Source organism: Macrosteles quadrilineatus, unplaced genomic scaffold (assembly GCF_028750875.1).
Source record: "Macrosteles quadrilineatus isolate MER2022 unplaced genomic scaffold, UCM_ALF_1.0 Scaffold_1__1_contigs__length_201487025, whole genome shotgun sequence".
Taxonomy (NCBI): domain Eukaryota; kingdom Metazoa; phylum Arthropoda; class Insecta; order Hemiptera; family Cicadellidae; genus Macrosteles; species Macrosteles quadrilineatus.
Window position 1 is genome coordinate 179,248,013 of NW_026542594.1, and position 20,487 is coordinate 179,268,499.

The window sequence follows — 20,487 nt, forward strand, 5'->3', positions numbered from 1 at the left end:
GGTAGCCGAGTGGTTATAGTGCTCGTCTAACAAACGATAGGATACCGGTTCTATACTTAGAAAAGTCAGTAGCTTTTTGATTTTTGATTGTTCGCTCCTGGACCCAGCTGCCCTGATCGGGCTTTAAATAAATTATCCTGAGTAATGAAACAGATGATCTTGATTTTAGTAACAAAGTTACACACATCTCACTCTATTCTACACTCATCCTTCACTCATATTTGGGTTAAAGGGGCAGCAAACCTAAGTACTCGTTAAACTAAATCTATTTAAATAGGGAATAAATGTGATATTTTTAAGGAGACATTTTAGTGTAAATCCAATCAGGCAAATCGAAATTAGAGGTCTGCAGGTTTGCTGCGGCAGGGGTATTTATGTACCTATCTTATATAGCCTGAACATTAAATATCTATTTGTAAGAAGATAAAAGTAAGTAGGCCTAATTATATAATAAATTCTCACATATCCTATGGTACAGCAATTTATGGAGGAACTACCAAGAAAAATTTGGACAAAATTCTTCATCATCAAAAAAATCACTCCAAATAATTTACAAAATTAAAAATAAACACCAATCAATGAAACTATTCTTTTCTAAATTAGGTGTTATGACAGTCTATGACTTGTATATTTATGAAACTATATTACATGTAAAAAAATTAAACCTACAAACTAATAGTAGGCCTACAAATATTTGACACTATAAATTAAGGCATACTAGGCAGGTTGAACAACATACCTAATTAAAGTTTTTTTTTGAAGAAATGTAGTTTCATTGGCATAAAATTCTTATTTATTTTACATAAAATTATAATAGAGCAAAATAGTTTTGAATTATATTGTTGAGAACATTGTGTGCTAACCTTCATCTGTCCGGTCTCCCCGGCCAAGTCAGGATGAAGACACATCTGGTCTCGAGAGCCGAGCACAGCCGACTTCATGTGTCTGTAGTTTGTACGCTTCAGCTCCTTCATAGCCTGAGCGAGTTGTGAATGAGTACGAGAGGCATACACGATCTTGGTCATACCCAGTTTGTCACCTAAAAGAATTGTATATGATCAAATGATCAAGTTCACAACAAACAAATTATAATAAGCAAACTTAGTACCGGTACCTGATAAGTTGGCAATGTGGATTTCTATGATGGCCAGTCAAGAATTTGTAAATAACCCTTCACCATTGTTATTTCAAACCTGGTGGTAGCTTCAATCTTCAATAGTTAAATATTTACTTTATTTGGACCTAGCGGTAATTGAAGGCATTAAGACCGAGATACATAAGTCACACATATTTTACACCTGTAGAGCTATCAATTAGCAGAAAATTTTTAAAGTAAGTCAAGTAATTTCTTGAACACAAAAAAGATAAATGTAGACCTAAACAAAAAAAGAAAGGTTGAATTAGATATTTTACCCTTTTCCTCCAATAAACTGGTATTTTAAAAACTCAAACTTCCAGTCTGAATTTGTGGACTGTATTGTATCCAGTCTCTTCCAGGCCGCATATAAGCCGAGATTAAAAGAAATCACAAAAACCATTGAAAAATGTAAATTAGGCCTAACTATTGAGTGTAAAACCACTTACTGTAAGTGTTTTAACGAACAAATTAGGATAATTATTTTGATTCAAAGCCAAATGGTAAAATTCAAAAAAAATCATTAAAAATTGCATCAAGCCTAGCCTCGCCTACATTAATTTTCATGTTGATAAGTTTAAATGGTAGTGGAATTTTGTAAAAGAGAAGATATACATCAACCTAATTTGTTATATTCTTATTTCTTTCTCTAATTAGCCTATGTAACATTCATGATAAACACTCCAAACAAATGTGAAACTTGCTTGTGGAAAAATTACTTAAAACTTCTGTCGTACTCAGTGGCAAAGCAAAACATAATCTGTGAAAAGTGCGAACAGAATACAAATATATACACATTACAGCATTTTACTGGTTTTTACCGTACTTTTTATCCCTCCAATTTATGTAATCAGTCCGAATTTATGACCCGTCCAGACGGATATTACCATCCGTACCAATCAAGGGTATGTTCACAATAAGTTAATTATTTATTATTTTATTGACTTATTGACTTTCAAATGAATGACAATAAATGAAATTTATTTTCGATTAAAATATGCAGTTAATGCAAAACTCACATTAATATAGGCCTAGGTAGGCTACTGTGATCACACTAAATTAATTTTATAGAGGACTAGCTGTACCCGCGGGCTTTGCCCCGGGCGCTTAACTTCATAAGTATTTGCATGGCTCAATCACGTCCTGGTTGAAGTTCGTTCGCTACGCTCACTCACCTTCAGGTTGGAAATCGTTCGCTGCGCTCACTTGTTTTCAGGTTAGCTCGTTCGCTACGCTTACTCGCCTCCAGGTTGATGTTCGTTCGCTACGCTCACTCACCTTTTGGTTGCAAATTAGCTGTTGTCATACATTTAAAAATCCCTTTTATTGTTTATAATACAGTACTTTTATAAAGTTTTTTATGTTTTAATATTTAACATTGGAGAATTTAAACGTTGTTAAGTGCACAGGTGTGCTGCGATTGGGGTTTAATACATTTGGACTTATTCAAAAGTAAAATAGTTTTCTGTGCTGCAATCTGTAGAAACACTGGGGCACTATTTCAAATCATGACTAATGCTAATACAGAATGTTGTAGTTATTCAAACGTACAAAACAGTTGGTGAAAGCATAGACAAATTTTGTCTATGGTGAAAGTAAACATCTGCTTTTAAATTATATTTATTTGTAAACATTCTAGATCAAAAAGTCTGACATTGGCCCACTTAAAACCCTCTGGGGCAGAGCCCTTTTGACGGATCTGCACCAAACTTCACTCGAACCATCCTTGAAAGATGCTTAATAATGCCTGAAAGTTTCATTACAATCTGTCGAGCGGTTTCGGAGTCCATAACGTATATACACATATATATACATACATAATTCCTCTTTTATAGATATAGATTATATTTATAACCTACCCCATGATGATTCACCAGGCTCCTTAGTTGCATTGACTTTCTTAAGTTCTGACTGTAAGACTTTAGCAAACGACAACTGTGAGTCAGTAGGTAAGCCTTGAGCATTAGCTTGAATCTGAGCCTTCTTTAATTGAAGCCAAGCGAGAGATGAGCACAGTAAGCTTAGAGTCTTTCCCGTGCCAGTGGGACTCTCCAGCACTCCATTCACACCCTGGGAAAATAAAGGTAGAAATTAATACAAAACAAATCAAATAAAAATAAAAAATACAAACTCGTTAGGTAAACTAAATAAAACACCACATTATTGAATTAATCTACATGCTAACTAAAACAAAATATCAAGTCATACAATTTATAACTTATAGATGGTAAAACAAGTTTTTGTAGTTCTCAAGTCATCATTCAAAGTCGGGACAGTTTTATTACATCTCTGGCTGAAATTGCACAAGCTGCTTCAAAGTTTTAAAATAATTAATGTAACATATAGGCTACATTATAAAACTTTTATACTATCTGTATAAAAAAATAATCCGACCAGTAATTTTATATGGCTCAGAGACTTGGATCCTGAACAAAAAAGAAGAAAGAAAAATAATAGTTTTTGAAAATGAAGTACCCTATTGAGGAAAATATTTGGCCCAACGCTAGAAAATGGAGAGTGGAGGAAGAGGCACAACCAGGAAGTAAGAGAAATGTACAAAAATGCAGACATCATCGGAGAAATAAGAAGTAGGAGACTAAAATGGGCAGGACACATACTAAGAAGAAAAGATGAGTCATACCTGAAGAACATTCTGAGGGAAACACTAGAGGGACGAAGACCCAGGGGACGACCAAAGACTAAATGGTGGAACCAGGTGCAACAAGACATGAGGCGGCTGGGAATTGGAGAGGAGGATGCTGAAGAAAGAGACGGATGGAGGCGCTGTGTTGCTGAGGCCAAGTACCGACTGGGGTACAAATGGCCAGGGCAGTAAGTAAGTAAGTAACATATAGGCTACACCCTAAAATTTAACTTTATAAACATTGAACTTTTGCATAACTTGGTCTGAACAGATTATCCACATACATTGGCATGATGCTACTGATAATGGGTGTGGACTTGAAAAGAGAATGCCACGTGAAATTCATTATCTCAAACTAAATAACTTCTTGATCAGCATTGTAGGCCTACGTGATATTAAATTTACGGAAAGTCCAATCGAAATTGATCACCACTTACCATCTTTTTTGTATATTTACTGTCTTGTGAGTAACAGTATAAGCATAAATATATATGTTTTAAGTGTTATAAGACGTAGGCTATCTTTAATTTACTTTCCGTATCTCAAACTGACACAATCGTTCTCATGATCAGTCCTGAAAGAAGGTTCACTCAATAAAAACTCATTATGTTATAGGCCTACAGCTATGTGTGTTTATCTAAACGTATGGGCTATGAAGAGAAGCCAATAAGTTTTAGCCAAGGCCTCTTTCATGTTGTAGCCTAGGCTTATTTTATTGAAAAGTGGAACTAGATCTGTGGCGGATCCAGAGGGGGGGCTAAGGTAAGGGGGCGACCGCCCACCCCCCCCTTGGGCATACATATATATATGTATGCCCCCTTGGGCCTAGGCTATATATATTTTTACTGTATGTAATACAGTAGTGCATACAAATTACTTAAAATAATTTGTCACACTCACACTAACTTTGGACAAATAAATGGTATAAAACTGCCATTTGGGAGACTTAGTTGGCTGCACTTTACTTGACGTCCTACACTCATTCGATTGGTTTTTTCGATTCAATATTTTCATTCGATTCTTTCATTCGATATATCGTTTGGTTAGTTAGGTTAGGTTAACCTTACCTAACTAACCAAACGATATATCGAATGAAGCAATCGATTAATCGATATATCGATCGATATTTTCATTCGAATGAGTGTAGGACGTCAAGTAAAGTGCAGCCGACTTAGTTTACACAATTTTTTCGGCCACCAGGTTCGCCCCCCTCCCTTGAGACTGTTTTAGATCCGCCAGAACTAGATAAAGGGGACTAGCGAAATGCCGTATTGTGGCACTGCTATTGGTAGACATTGACATGTGTCTTCCTTACTAGCGCAGCCCATCCATCCCTGGCTACGCCCAGTGGTTGCACAAGCACAATCTCAATAAAATGTGCACAACTATAGAACTATGTTGTAAGTTACCACTAACTGTTATAAGTAAAGATATTGAACTCTTGAGATCTGATTGTGTGTTAACGGATTGTAGGCCTACATCCTGATTTGAATTTGTCCAACCTCTTAATGTAGGCTAATACTCCAGACGAACTCACCTTTTGAAGACATTCTATAACTTTTGACATGAAATCTTCCTGAAGTTTGTAAGGTTGAAATGGGAAGTTAACAGGCACATCCCTCAATGTTATTTCAGTCATTTCGATTAGCCTACTTACTTACTTAGGCTAATGTAATACTCTAAGAAACTAGAAAGTTTACATTATCTAATAAGGAAAGATCATTAAATAACATTAAGGAAGGAAGTGCGTTTTGGGCGAGTTGGAAGTTGTAAATTTTTAAATGGATAATATTAATATTGACAAATTTGACTAAATCACTAGGGCCTAACCCCAAAATACGCCGATCCTAACCTAACCTACATGAACGAACATTGTGAATGTGATCTGAATTCTGAACTAAACTAAACATCTGAGATGCGTGTTCCCGCCTTCGCCCGCTTCGCCACACAAAAAAAGGTGCAGAATGAGAAAATGTGACTGGTGTGGTGTGTGCACTGACTGAGCTATAATTCTAACTGGAGGTAGCACTGAATGTCAAAGATGCGTGTCGCCAGCCGCCATGTTTGCGTGAGGTGTGAGTTATAAAGAAGCCATGTTATTGGATAAAAAAACTCACTGCTATACCAACCTAGTTATAGAAGCCATGTTATTGCTATGATAAGAAAACTCGCTGCTATACCAACCTAACAAAATCAGCGACACGCTTTTGACAGACTTCTGCCATGGCAGTGCTCCCTCCAGTTGGTGTGTGCGTGGGGTCCCAGATTATCGACATACACTATAAAAAGTAGTGTCATGTTTTATCTCAATCTATGGTAGTGTCAGCGAAAGTCCAAGAAACATGTGGTTGATTTTGATCTAGTAAAAACTACTAGCTGGGATGATATTTATTTTTCTGAGGTAGAGGTAAACAAGTGTTTTAGTAGTTTGATGAAAAATAATAAAATGTTGTTAATTGTGAGTCAGTGGCTCAGTCAGCGTCACCAACAGGTGATTGATTGATCGTGGGTTCGGATTCTGTTCACTTCCGTAAACATTTTTACGCCACACTACATTATTTTGACGAACTTCCCACGCAAGGATTTAGTCCAGAAAACAGCTGTTTGCCGCCAGCTTATTCAAATGGGGTTTAATTGCGTGCTACTGTTCTGCAATGAGTTTTACCGGACACCAATCAGCTGATTATACTGTATTTGCGTGGTAATTATTGGTTATAAACAAAAACATAACCTTTCTCAGAGGTTATGACTAGTGTAGTGATTTGTATTCATTTAGTTGGTGGAAATATATAAGGATTTGTACGAAATAAGTAGTATGGCGTAAACTGTCGTACGTAACTCGTCCAAAATGTGTGTACCGGACTCGTATGGTAATCCCGTACTCGACTTTGTCTCGCACGGGAACGACCACACTCGTCCGGTAAACACTTATTTTCAGGACTAGTAACGTAATATACTATATCAGTACAGTTCAACCCTTAACCACCATTTTATCAATTCTGTATCGGCTCATACCCATGCTCATACCTTGCTTTGCTGTATTCGAGTGATACGATCCACGCACGGGCCATTTAGTCTATGTAGACGGGCAAATGTAAGGTTATCAGAGGAGGCCACCAACCTCTTAAAAAAAAATTCAAATGGCTTCTAGAAAAAATTAGCTGTTTCCTTACACTATTTTGCAATACCATAGATAAAACATACTCCCTTAGTAGATTTCCCATCCTTATGGAACAGCTGAAGACAATTTTATTGTTAGTTCTGTACGGTTTTCTGTAGAGGTCGTGTTTTGTTTACAATTTGTTTCCCGTTATTACAGCCATTTTAAACCTCGTTTAACCAAATAATACGATCTAATCATAAACAATAACTTGTCCCCTAGTTATATAACCAAACAGTAAAGCAAAAATCAAGAAATAAACCCTAAAATAACGGAAACAAAGTTTCATCGACACTAGCGCCTTTGTGTCTCTTACATGAACTAGACACGAAAAACGTGCTTCAAAATTTACAATGGGATGAGAAGTCTACTTGTGTTGGTTAGTCTATGGCAATACTGACTGGAACGGGAATGGGCTGTGACGTCATTTTGAAGTGCGAATAGTCACTTCGTTTTACTACGGCCACGGTTTTACCATTACGTGCTGAATTTTGATTTGCCGTTTTCTTCTTACCCTGTTCCCTTTTTTCTGTGTCATCTTGCTTTGTTTACGTTTACGTTGTCAGTGTCAGTGATTTGTGTATTGTGTTGCTTCGCTTCTTCTTCTTGAGAGGACAGTAGTTTATCTAATCCAAAAATCCGTACACTACAAAACTAATTTCATGTTCATCAATAGTCTGTAATAACTTATCGAGAGTTCTTAATTCAAAAATTGCCTTTGTTTTGTCTACAATATTGTTTTGTATAGTAGGCTATAAATTATTTTAGGAGTTAACTTACAATGCAGGTTTACAATTAATTTTCGCCGGTACAGAAAAGCGTGTGTGATATTTATTACTGCATTAAGCTTAGGACTAATAAGAGTTAGTTTTTTTTTTATAAAAAGTGACAAGGTCAATCTAAAGATGCAGAAGCCTAGCGTACTATTAAATATTTACAGTATAGCATTATTGTTTGTCACTTGCATTGAGTGTCTAGAGGAAGAAAGCTGTTACTCCTATGCTGGCGCTGGTGGAAATATTTATCCCCATGGAGTGGGAAACAGTGTTGAACATAAACTTCAGTTTACTAAAGCAGTCAGTGAGTAATTTTGTAAAATGAATCATTAAATATACGGTAGCTTAACTTAAACTTATGGATTAATTAGGGTTTTAACTATGGATTTTGGGTATTTTTCCGCAAAAGGCCAGCAATCGATTTAATGGACTTATTGCTGACTTTACCCCCTCTAATTTAACTCACCCCCCAGGTTCATGATATTGATACTGTCGTGTCCGCAAAAGTGTCCTGTATCTGGTGATATTATCGGTAATATGGTACGGGGCCAGCAATAGATTTTTTTCTGGCGCGAGCACTTCTTATTGCTGACTTTACCCCCCCAAACTTACCCCCAGGTACATGATATTGATACTGTCGTGTCTTTTAAAGTGTCCTCTATCTGCTGACATTATCGGTAATAAGTTACACGGCCATATTTTTCCGCTAAACGGCCAGCAATAGATTTTATTGACTTATTGCTAACTTTACTCCCCCTAACTTACCCCCCAGGTACATGATATTGATACTGACGTGTCTGTTAAAGTTTCCTCTATCTGACGGCATTGTCGGTAATGGTACGCGGCCATATATTCCCGCAAAACGGCCAGCAATAGATTTTATCGGGCGCGCGCACTACTTATTGCTGGAGTTATTGCCAGGTTCACACCAATAACTTATGGGGTAGGCAAGTAAGTATGTAAGTAACTTAGGCCTACAGGGAATGACTTTACATAGAATTTTTGAGAAGCCCTAACTTAATTTTGTTTATATATTTGAAGCAGGTGATTGTTTAAGTTAACATGTTCACAGGTGAATAGCCTCAACAAGGCAACCCTTTAATGCGGCAAGAGCTATGCTCACACTAAAGCCGTGCACAAGTGTAAGCTGGAGCTGTCCACCAGGGGTGCTAAACAGATGCAACTGAAATGAAGTAGGACCGGCACAATAGTCTGACATGGTTTAGCCTAGTTGATGCTCAGTAAACGTATTCATAAACTTGAAATTGAATAACTTACCTGATAGCATTTACCTATCTCACAAAATCTAATAATCACAGTTTAATTTAATGTTCTGTTGTATACTAATAGATGGATTTTTATTTCAGTCTCAAAACCAGCTCCTGCTTGGGAGGGAACTGCTGTTGTTAACGGGGAGCTCAAAGCTTTAAAACTCTCAGATTTTCTTGGAAAATATTTGGTTTTCTTCTTCTATCCATTGGACTTGTGAGTACCGTAAACATTGCTGTTGAGGTGTTATTTACTACTTAGGAACTAGGCCTAACAAACAACATTCTGAATCTTTACATACCGGTATGATGCAAAGGTTTCTGCATGCAAAAAGTCCCTGGTGTTCAATCCATTTTTAAGAATCTGTGGAATTAACTTTCTAAGTAAGCAGTAGGTTACATTGGTTAGTTTCTTTTCCAACTGACATGAACTATGAAGTAGGCTACCTAGAAATGTAAAGTGAAAGACAATTTCTTATTAAGCTATTTTTTTGAGTTTTAAAATGAGAATAACATTGTCTAAAAATTGGTTTTAAAATCTCTTCTACTGTAATTATTAATCTTAGATTACTCTTTCTGTTAAAATAAATTTATTTGACCACAGTAGATATTTTACATCTATCATTTATATTTCAGTACGTTTGTTTGTCCAACGGAAATTCTGGCTTTCAACGATCGCATCAAGGAGTTCCACAAGATCAACACTGAGGTGGTTGGGTGCTCGGTTGACTCTCATTTCACCCACCTTGCGTGGATGAACACTCCTCGCAAAGAAGGAGGGCTTGGCCCTCTCAAGATACCACTGTTGTCCGACCTCACTCACAGAATCAGCAAAGACTACGGAGTCTACCTTGAAGACTTGGGACACACACTTAGGTAAATCTCTTTTTGTTCGTTTTTGTTTGAGAGTAGGAAACTACTTTCAAATCCTCCAGTGGATATAGTGAGGAGTATGTAGTGATTAAAAAAACTCCTCTCTGTTTAGTTTTTGTTCTTCCTGGCATCATCTGGAGGTACAGTAGACGCTCAGTGAAGCGCCTTGTTGGGGACTTTGATAGTGTTGGATTATTAAAAAATTGTGGTGTTGTGACTCAAACTAGTAGCCTGGTATTATTGGTACTGTTAAAATCACATACTGGATAAGATGTAAACTATTTTTATTAACTAACTAAGAAGTGAACTGCCTTGTATTATAATTTGTAGTGAACAACTAACTAGAAGAACTAGCCGTTACCCACGGGCTTCACCACGTTTGACTTCAAATATTAATAAAACTGCTGATTGGTTACGTTGAGCTGAAATAAACAAAACATAATACAGTAATACAAACAAATTTTAAAGGTAATACACCTGATTTTAAAGGTAATAAATTGAAAGAATAACAAACAAATAAGTACAGCTGAGGTATTTTTAACATTAGGTAGGCTACATGGAAAGTTCCCTTTAGAAAGGAATTAGGACCTTAAAGGGCAATTTATGAAATAATGGATAGTTTTGCGTAAGGTTTCTTGTCATGACGAACATTTGAAGTAGGCCTATATGGTTTATGAGGGTGTGACTTTTAGTTTTCTCAAAAGTTCATGGGTACTTTGGGAAATTATATACCGTACTGGGTACTGGATGTAAAAGTGTAATTATAAACAATAAACATCTGTCTTGACCATTACATGAAATGACATAATGTTGTCAAGACAGATTCAGGGATATGACATGTGGATTTCTAAATGTGTTCTTAATACAGCCATTATTGCAAAATCAGCGTAAATACCAATAAATATTTGGTACGGCGGGCCATTATTTGGTATTTTATTTTGCTTCCTCAAATTTTAGTGGTGACATTAATTATTGTTCAAAATTAAACAATTACATATAAATAAAATACCTCAAAATTCAGTTGAGTGCAAGATGTGCAACCGTCTCTACTTCCCAACTCTCCCAACTCCCAACTCTGTCCATCCCTCCGGAGTCGACCAGACACGCAAATTAGGTTTAAAACCGCATATAACTTACAATGTAGGTCCTTTAGACTGGTACAGGATCTTTGAAAAAGCCGGACCATCTAATGCTGGATTACTGGCTCTTACTGTATTACTAAGGACTAGGTCAATGCTAGACCTTATTATTTATATATTCATCAATGGGCAGCGCCATTTACTCGTACAATAATCTACAAAATACGTATTTAGTCGTGTTTGTAGTTATGGTTTCCATTATTATCTATATATATAAAAGGCAAAGCCCTCACTGACTAACTGACTCACTCACTCATCACTAATTCACCCACTTCCCATTTACCTAAGAGGCTGAAATTTGGTACACTGATTCTTTAGGCATTAAATAGGAAAACTAAGTTGTTTTTATTCTGATCGGATTCTCGGGCTCCGCCCCAGTGGCTCTGGAGTTTCCCATGTTAACCTTATGAGTACTCATATTTAAATGGAATTAATGAATCTTAACAGCTGTTTCAATTAAACAAGTTGGTTCTGTTCTATGATGTTCAATAGCATTAAAGTTACAAGGATTACCAACAGGGTGCAGCACTATTTTTTTTTTTTTATTTGTCACAACAGCTAAATTGCAACCAAAAGGTAAGTGAGCGTAGCGAACAAACTTCAACCTGAAGGCAAGTGAGCGCAGTGAACGAGCTCCAACCTAAAGGGATGAGTGAGCGTAGCGAACGAACTTCAATCAGGATGTGATTGAGCCATGCGAACGAACTTCAACCAGGATGTGATTGAGCCATGCGAACGAGCTCACTTATGAAGTAAAACGGGGCAAAGCCCGCGGGAACAGCTAGTTTTAAATAAAAGACAAACTACCTTGACACATACTTGATCACCTGGGCTATTGAATTTAATTCTTAGAACTCCAAATGTGTTAATGATAGCATTTGTTTACAGAGGGTTGTTCATTATTGACACCAAGGGGATTCTTCGGCAAATCACCATGAACGACCTGCCTGTAGGCCGCAGTGTAGACGAGACCTTACGCTTGGTGCAGGCCTTCCAGTACACGGACATGCACGGGGAAGTGTGCCCAGCGGGTTGGCGGCCGGGCCAGGACACGGTGAGTTGACAACTGTTAAACAGTACACACTCTCCTTACCGGGGCCAGGTTGGATAACCTTAAAGTTTGGTTAAGATGGGAGACTATAGAATTATGTTAGAAGTAAATTTATTTAGATATTGTATGAATAAAAAAACACTTGCACTAGGCCTATATCAACGTTTAGTTTAGTTTTGTTCTCATGAAATATACTGTAAAGTGACAAAATATGTGAGGGGGTTGTATGGTACCTGTACCAATAATTAACTTTACCTTAAGCCTCGCGCGCACTGGGTCGGGACGGCACGGATGGACGGTACGGACGTTCCGCTCTTTTTTAGTGGGGCTGCGCGCACTGGATCGGTCGGTACAGTACGGACGTTCGGCAGTTTTGGTAGTTACCACAACAGTCTCCTCATAGCTTTTGTGATGCATGTGTAGTGAAGAGAACGCTATGTTAAGTGAAGAAGAGATTGTTGTTAGTCTAATGGTGGTGGCTAATATACGTAAAAAATTTAAAATGTAAAAGTCGGTCTCACAGACCGGCGTCACCAAATGCAGTCACAAATTTACTGGAGGGTTAAGTACTTTTAGTACCCGGTAATCAAATATGGGTTGATTTAATGCTAATTTGTTATTTTCAGGTTTCTTGCTACTGGTATGTCGTACCGTTCAATAGCATTCTCATTTCGATTGGGACTTATATAACACAAATATAACACATGATTTGACATTGCAGACGGCGGTGAGTCATCGGTACGGGACGTCGGGATGTCCTAGAAATCATTCCTTCGGACTTTTGGCAGACGGCGGAAGGAGCGGTACCGACCGTGACGACCCAGTGCGTGCACCCATATGCAAATCAATGTTAAATATTTTTTTTTAATCCCGTACCGACCGTCCGTCCGTGCCGTCCCGACCCAATGCACGCGAGGCTTTAGAAAGACAGTCTCTCCTGTGAAGTACAATTTTTTTTTTTTAGAAAAAAACATGCGCAGACACAGTTGAAATTTAACTGCGTTGATTATTGTTACTGTATCAATAAATACTCACACTTTTCATTGAAATAGAAATATTTACAATTTCTTATGTACATGGTTGGTTTTGAATCTCAATTTTGAAATAACTTTGATTTTTGTCTATTTTTCATTTCCTTAAGTGAGGTTGCAGTGTGTTTTACAAAAAAACTAGACTTGGGCTCAACTTTAAATATTATTTTTAAGGATTAAACGGAAGTTTATAGATTAGAAGGAACAGGTATCAAAACAACCAGTTTTGAATAGTCAGGGCAGATAAACTGACCGATATTTTTGCCTGGCCAGAGGTGATAAATCAGAGCAGCGAGTTCAGGATTCAGGATCGGTTATAGGAGAGTGTATACTGTATTTACATGGTCCTTTTACAATTTTAATCCATCAGCGACCGATGTAGCTTTTATTTTGACATAAAAACAGGTTGGCTTGAATAACAAAAAAATTAAGTGAAATTATTTCGATCAATCTAGAAAATAACAATAGATATTAGCAAATTGTGTTATACTATTCCCAATTACAAAATCCATTGTGTGTGCCCCCCCCCCCCCCCCCAAGCAAAGCACATCGAACAAAGTATGTTATTTAACTAACGTTTTAAATAATTTGTTAGAGATATGTTTTGTGTCTAAAACAAATAATGTTTTTTTCAGATAATTCCTGATCCCGAAAAGAAAAAGGAGTTTTTCAAAAAGCAAGCAAAATCCAACACTGATTTGTAAATATTTTGTGGCTGCAAACTTAAACATCACCATTCATCACAGTGTTAGCAATTATAAGACTGATTTTTAGGTTTACTACAAGACTCAAAACAGGGTTTTAGATGGTTTTATCTACAATTTATTTTCTATTGATTACATAAAATTATAGACTTTATTATTGATTTAAAATGTTTTTAATAGAAAATAAAATCCTCTTTGCATTGTTTTTAAGTGTTTACTAAATCAAACATAGCATAATGATTTAATATTTTTCACTTTCAAATGAGATGAGATGTTAACCTATATATTTTAACTGAACTTTAGAAAAGTATAAAGTTCACACTAGGCTATAAGCTCACATCTTATTCACAATTATTTTTTTTATTTTCTTTTACTTAAATTGGTTTTAGTCTTAAATAATTAATATTATCTTTTTATTCTTTGCCTACAAATTTTCCTCTGTGCTCTAATTTTGAAGGTAGGGAGCAGTAGTATAGCTAGTACAGACTTTTAGTAGGGGGGGGATACGAGAAAGACTGGCAGGGGCCCTCTTTAAAGATTTGTTTAATTTTACTGTTTAACACGTTCGCTACCGAAAAGCCCAATGATCAAGGATAGCTGGATCTAGTTTCTAACCATCAAAAAGCTACCGAATTTTCTGAGGATTTAATTGGCGACCTTATAGAAACTAAGAATTACTAAGTTGATCATTTTAATCATAGTAATAATACTATAGGCCTAGTAATCCAAAGTAAAAGGTAACTGACCTTAAATATTTCAAAATAGCTTGAAAAAGTTGTCACAATATATTTACCCATTTCTGTGATTTTATCTTTACTTCAACTTTCATGAAGAACTTTTTAAAAAGTGTGTGATAAGTTTATTTTGGATAATGATTTAGCCGTTTGGCAATATTATTAAGTAACAATGCTCAACGTTCATGAGTTTGTTTATTTATTTTTACACCACTATATTTTATGTAGGCCTACCATTTAACAATAAATTCATTTTCTTTTTAAAATTAAAAGCAGTATTTGGATTTATTTATTTGCAAAATACGAATATGTACCACACAATTAATTATCAACAGTGTACTTGTAATAATATTACCCCCGTCGCAGCAAACCTGACAACTAAGCGAATTTCCATTTGTCTGAATTGATTTTCAATTAAATATATTTAAATAACATTATAGGTCGAGTACCTAAGTTTGCTGCTACAAGGAAACTAATAAAGTGTGTTTTTTAGTAAAATATTAATAGCTTAGTACAAAATAAGTAAGTTTGATCAAAATATATCCATAAACAACCAAACTACAACATTTTACAATATTCTCCATAAGAATAACATGGGAATTTTAAATTTACAATTTTTTAAATTTTCTCCATTACCAATAACCGTACAAAAATACTTTTATATACTAAATTATTTGTTTTTTTAAGCTCTTTAAAAAGGTATAAAGAGAAATTGGGAAACTTTGTGTTTTGAGGGTCAAAAGTGAGAAAACCCAATTTTTACCCCATTAAACCCCCTGTAAAGCTCTGTTCCCATGGTCCGATCATGCTGGTTCGCGAACTCATTCAAGTTTATCCCGCTTTACACCTTTAAAACAAATTTCATCAAAATCGGACAAAAATTACTCAAGTTATCGCGTTCACGGACACATATATATATATATAAATCTATATATATATATATATATATAAAAATTTGAACGAATGGTGTTTTTGGCCTCTGGGGACATCAAAATGAAAAAGTAAATCGCTCCCGGGCTTAGGTCTTACCATGCCACCTACGGTAATAGCTACTTCCCTATAGGGAAATTCGCTAAAAACAAGGAAAAATGATACTAATGCTATTCTTTCTGTTTCTTTTATATTAAATGATTTTTTATGAAAAATATAAAAATTAAATAATTATTGTTGAAAGCCCAAAATACATATTTTTATTCTTAAAAAGCTGAATTTTTTTTATCGTCAAACATTTACGTTTGCCAATGAATATTAGCACTTTTGTTACAGATTTTAACAGTAAAAAAGTGATAACAACTTTCTGTTATGCCAGTATTAATATTCAGATTGTGCTTTCAATTTATATATTTTAAAAATTGTGTATAGAATATTTTACTTTTTATCAATCCTGGAGATGGCCATTGTAGCATTGTTATTTAGACCTTCATTAAACGTCCTATGATCGATGGCAGTTGGGTACTCTCAACCCAGCTACTATAAAAATTATATAGTGTGAATTAACATGTTTTTCTTATAATAGCAAGAAACTTGGAGTGTTATACAGGGTTAGTAAAAAGTGTGGAGACCCCCTGTTATTTTTTTAACGGCCCATACTAGAAAAACTAAACTCGGCACAACATTATGGCATGTTATGAAGTACTTTTTGGGCATAACCGCCACTTGGTGTTCATCCCCAAAATGGGGGATTTTGGGGGAAACTAAAAAATTTCAAATACAAAGACCCATCATGTGACCCCTCATTTTGAAGGTACTGGTAAAAGAAAACCAACAACACAAACTAGAGGTCTCTATCTCAGTTCAGAACAAAATGGCAGCTAATTGAAATTATCATAAGTTCCCAAACCCAAAAACGGGGATTTTGGGGGAAACTCAAAAATTTTAATCGATAAGCCCCATCGAGTGACCCCTCATTTTGAAGGTCATAATAAAAGAAAACTAACAACGCAAACTATTGGTCTCTATCTTAACACAGTAAAATATGGCAGCCAATTGAATATAAAATTGCGAGTTATTTCTGATTTCTAAGGATTTTAATTAGCTTCATTTTTTACTGGATTGAGATAGAAACCTCTAGTTTGCGTTGTTAGTTTTCTATTACCAGGACCTTCAAAATGAGGGGTCACTCGATGGGGCTTATCATTTAAAACTTTTGAGTTTTCCCCAAAATCCCCCATTTTGGGTTTGGTAAGCAAGTGGCTATTAGGCTTAAAAAGTACTTCATAACATGCCAAAAAGTTGTGTAGAGTTTAGTTTTCCTAGTGTGAGCCGCTACAAAATTTACAGGGGGTCTCCAGACTTGGAAAGCTGTAAGTTAAATTCAACTTCTGAGAATTTCAATTGGCTGCCATTTTTTACTGGGTTGAGATAAAGACCTCTAGTTTACGTTGTTGGGTTTCTTTTACCAGGACCTTCAAAATGAGGGGTGACTCGATGGGTCTTTGTATTTGAAATTTTTGAGTTTCCCCAAAAATCCCCCATTTTGGGGATGTACACCAAGTGACGGTTATGCCCAAAAAGTACTTCATAGCATGTCATAAAGGTGTACCGAGTTCAGTTTTTCTAGTATGGCCCTTAAAAAAAATAACGGGGGGTCTCCACACTTTTTACTAACCCTGTATATTGAATGAGACAGTTTATTAGATAAAACTAAATCACTTTATACCACATTTTAGTTTGTCCATGTGATATATTTTTTTACTGATTATAGTTTATATGACCATAGACAAATAGAATAAATATAGACTGTCAAAGGAAGGTTGCGGCGCCCAGCGCTAGGGGTACCGTGTAGTTACGGCGCACACCGCTGCAGGCGGGTAGTGCAGGAGCCGTATGTGACCAGCAGACGCTGCAGCGGTGTGCGCCGACCCCGACCGTAACTACACGGCAAACCTAGCGGTAGACGCCAGAACTTATGCTAACCGCAGCACAGCTGACGGTCTATATTTATTCTACATTTGTATTTGTCTATGGTATGACCAATGTATGACACAAATCTGTACCTGATACCAAAGGAATTTATATTTTTTAATTGACTTTTTTTAGGTTATCCTCTTACATGGTAAATTACCTTACTTCCATAATGTAATAACAATTTCACCTGGGAAATTTGCACACTACGTATTATTAAATTCATTTGGTGTTTGTTACATAATAGTTTTTTATGATTAAGTGTTAATTTTACATAAGCTTATGATGGTGGTAAGTAAATGAGTAATTTTTGTTTGTATTGCGTGTTTAAGTGGAATTAAGTCTGTAGGTAGTAAAAAAATTACATTCCTTATACATATTTCTCAATGTGATATATTTATTATATACGCAAGTATCTATTTTTCTTCAACTAAATATTTTATCTAGCTCTACTGCATTAGTTCATGTATAGAAAATGAAAAAAAATTACTTTGTGAGCAAGTAAGAATAAAAACTTTCATGAATGTTACATGTAAAATAATGTGTTGAATTTTTAATTTAATTGTAAACATGTATTTTTAATTGAAACCGTCAGCAGGATAATATAATTGTGTACTAAAAAAAAATAATTAAAACTGTTCTATCATTAATCACTATGTGTTTTTTTATTTTGAAACCAAAGAAAACACTTGAACTCTTACTACTTTAGGACTTAGCTTTTTACAATTTTTCTTCAGTAAATAAAAGTCAATCTTTGCTACACTACTGTGAAATGACCTGTTTGTTACATGTTTATCACCTGCAAAAATGCATCATTACATTGTTTACTACGGCAAAAGAATGTTTTCTATGCGAAAGTAATGTTTACCATCTTTTTTTATATTTTGCAGACGTAAACAAACAAAAATTTGTTATGGTTTTGTCAACTGTTTTAAATTTGCAACAACCAAAGTAGATGTTAACTTTAAATTGAAAGCATAACCTAAAATGCTATGAGTTTATTCATCTTCCTAATTCTAATGAAGAGAAGAAAAAGTAACGTTCAAAACACAAGTGAAAGTGGGTCTATTTATACATATTCTCGACCATTTAAAGTGCTCAATAAATCTCACACTTTTCGGATATTTTTGACGGAGGATGACCATTTATAAAATTAGACTTTGGCTATCCTCTGTGCACTTCCAAAGTTTAAAATGAAGCTTTTGGAAAGATCATCATGCCAACGAAATAAAAACGATAATGTTTGATCAAATAAAATCAAACAGACTTTGATACTATTAAGTGATCAGTTTTGATCCTTTCCAACAAAGGGGTGGGAATTTTTCTGCAGTAGATTTAAAGAACCAAATAACTTTTTGTGTCCTCACACGGTTTCAAAGCATAGGGGTAATTAAACTGAAAGAAATAACTAAATTAAATAAAGCAGTTGCTGTATCAAAATACCCATGTGACTATTTCTTATCATGTTTGATAGTGTTTAACATTATGCAGAATGCAGACCTAGTTGGTCTAATCAGCCATTTAAAGAGTTATCTTTTGGGCTTGTATCAGCAGCTCAAATTCCATTTTTGTAGGCTATTTTTGTGTATAATATGATTGCAACTTCGGACATTCAAATAAATGTAGACTATTTTATTATGAAATCTAAATTCATTGGTACATCACAATAATAACTACTATTTACTGAAATTATGGAATGGCCTCTGGCTCGTCTGAGTTACTGTCAAAACGATCCTTTGTAGTTGCTATGAATACAGCTGTTTCGTGCTTCAGATGGAGCACATTTTGGTCGTGGTTTGTTTGTGCACATCAAATAAATTACGACCAAATAAGTAAGAGAAAAGTATTTTAATAAGAGTTAAATTTTGTGTACAATCCTCTAGAAAAACAAAAACCAGACCAACTCATAATGCGTTGCTATGACAACGTAACATCAGCTGACGCTACAACCACCAGGTCTGAGGAATGTCAAGTCGTCATTATACATGCCTTGTGGTTGAGTTCGTCAAAAGTTAATAGTAAATAAATAACACAACACGGAACCAAAGATTTAGCACTGGTCAACCAAACGTTACAAAACACCTAGTGCCGACCCCTTATTTAAAGCCCCAATGATCAGGGATACCTTCAATATATATACTTCAATACCTTCAATTTGAGACCTCAATCATGAAAATCGGTCGGGTAAAAGAGCCAAACAAAATCGGAAAAGAAAAACAATTTTTTTAATGTATATATATTCTATCATGATATTTTTGTGTTTTCTGGAACATGCTGTAATTCAGAAGTGGCAAACACCTAAAATCTTAAAGTACGTGTCAATACGAGCACAAAAATGTATATTTCAAAAATTCCCACCAGGGGGGGGAGGGGGGGTATAGACCAGCCTCCGCTCTAGGACATCTTGGTCCAGTTTAGAACCATCAAAAAGCTACTGACTTTTCTCAGGATCAAATCGGCGACCTTTAACCACTCAGCTACCCAGCCTTCAAATGTCCTTGCATCGGCCTGGAATTAATTAAATAATTACTTTACTTCACAGTTCATCATTTGACAAAAATATTAGGAAAAGTAAATACCTCAGTATTACACGTCCTAAAGGCAACAACTTCAAGGATTTAATAGTGTTTCAAGGCTGCTAATGTGTATTACAAACCATAATTGTTTTAAATTATACTTTGGTCATGTTTTGAAATTTTTAACTAATGGTTAACAGCAAAGGAGTTTTTAAATTTACTTCCTGGTTGGCTCTATTCTTAACAAAAGGTGCAACCTGTTGACTGATAAGTTACTTGGTTTTTTGCTCTTGTTAAACATCATTTTAAATATTGAACACTTAGATATGAAAACTTGGAATCTGGCCCTCCAGTATGTAGCACTAATGCACTAGGTAATAATGGGAAAGGCATTAATAAAATACTTCAATACTCCTAATTGAAATGGTGACCATACAAAGTATGTATTTTTATTTTAAGCCAAGTATGAATGGAGATGAGTGTAGTATGAGTGGCGCGATCTTGTAGTCTTGTTATAGTTCGGCCGCTTAGAAAACGACCTGCGCGCTAATG

At 35.6% G+C, this 20,487-nt stretch overlaps 2 protein-coding genes across 2 annotated transcripts in view; one reads left to right on the forward strand and one right to left on the reverse strand.

Annotated features, from left to right (window-relative positions):
- The window catches only part of LOC128990779 (regulator of telomere elongation helicase 1 homolog), a 30,596-nt gene extending 24,961 nt beyond the window's left edge, over window positions 1-5,635 (reverse strand). Inside the window, exons 1-3 of the mRNA XM_054413359.1 lie at window positions 5,317-5,635; window positions 2,995-3,205; window positions 864-1,039 (exon numbers count right to left, since the gene is read on the reverse strand). Coding sequence (XP_054269334.1) covers window positions 864-1,039; window positions 2,995-3,205; window positions 5,317-5,418 — 489 coding nt within the window. The 5' untranslated portion in view covers window positions 5,419-5,635. The remainder of the gene's footprint in view (window positions 1-863; window positions 1,040-2,994; window positions 3,206-5,316) is intronic.
- A 1,930-nt stretch (window positions 5,636-7,565) lies between these two features.
- Window positions 7,566-13,989, forward strand: LOC128990786 (peroxiredoxin-2-like). Its single transcript, XM_054413370.1, has 5 exons — window positions 7,566-8,019; window positions 9,083-9,200; window positions 9,620-9,859; window positions 11,884-12,049; window positions 13,713-13,989. Exons 1-5 carry the CDS (start codon window positions 7,845-7,847, stop codon window positions 13,779-13,781), a joined length of 768 nt encoding a protein of 255 aa, XP_054269345.1. The 5' UTR covers window positions 7,566-7,844; the 3' UTR covers window positions 13,782-13,989.
- The last annotated feature ends 6,498 nt before the right edge of the window (window positions 13,990-20,487 follow it).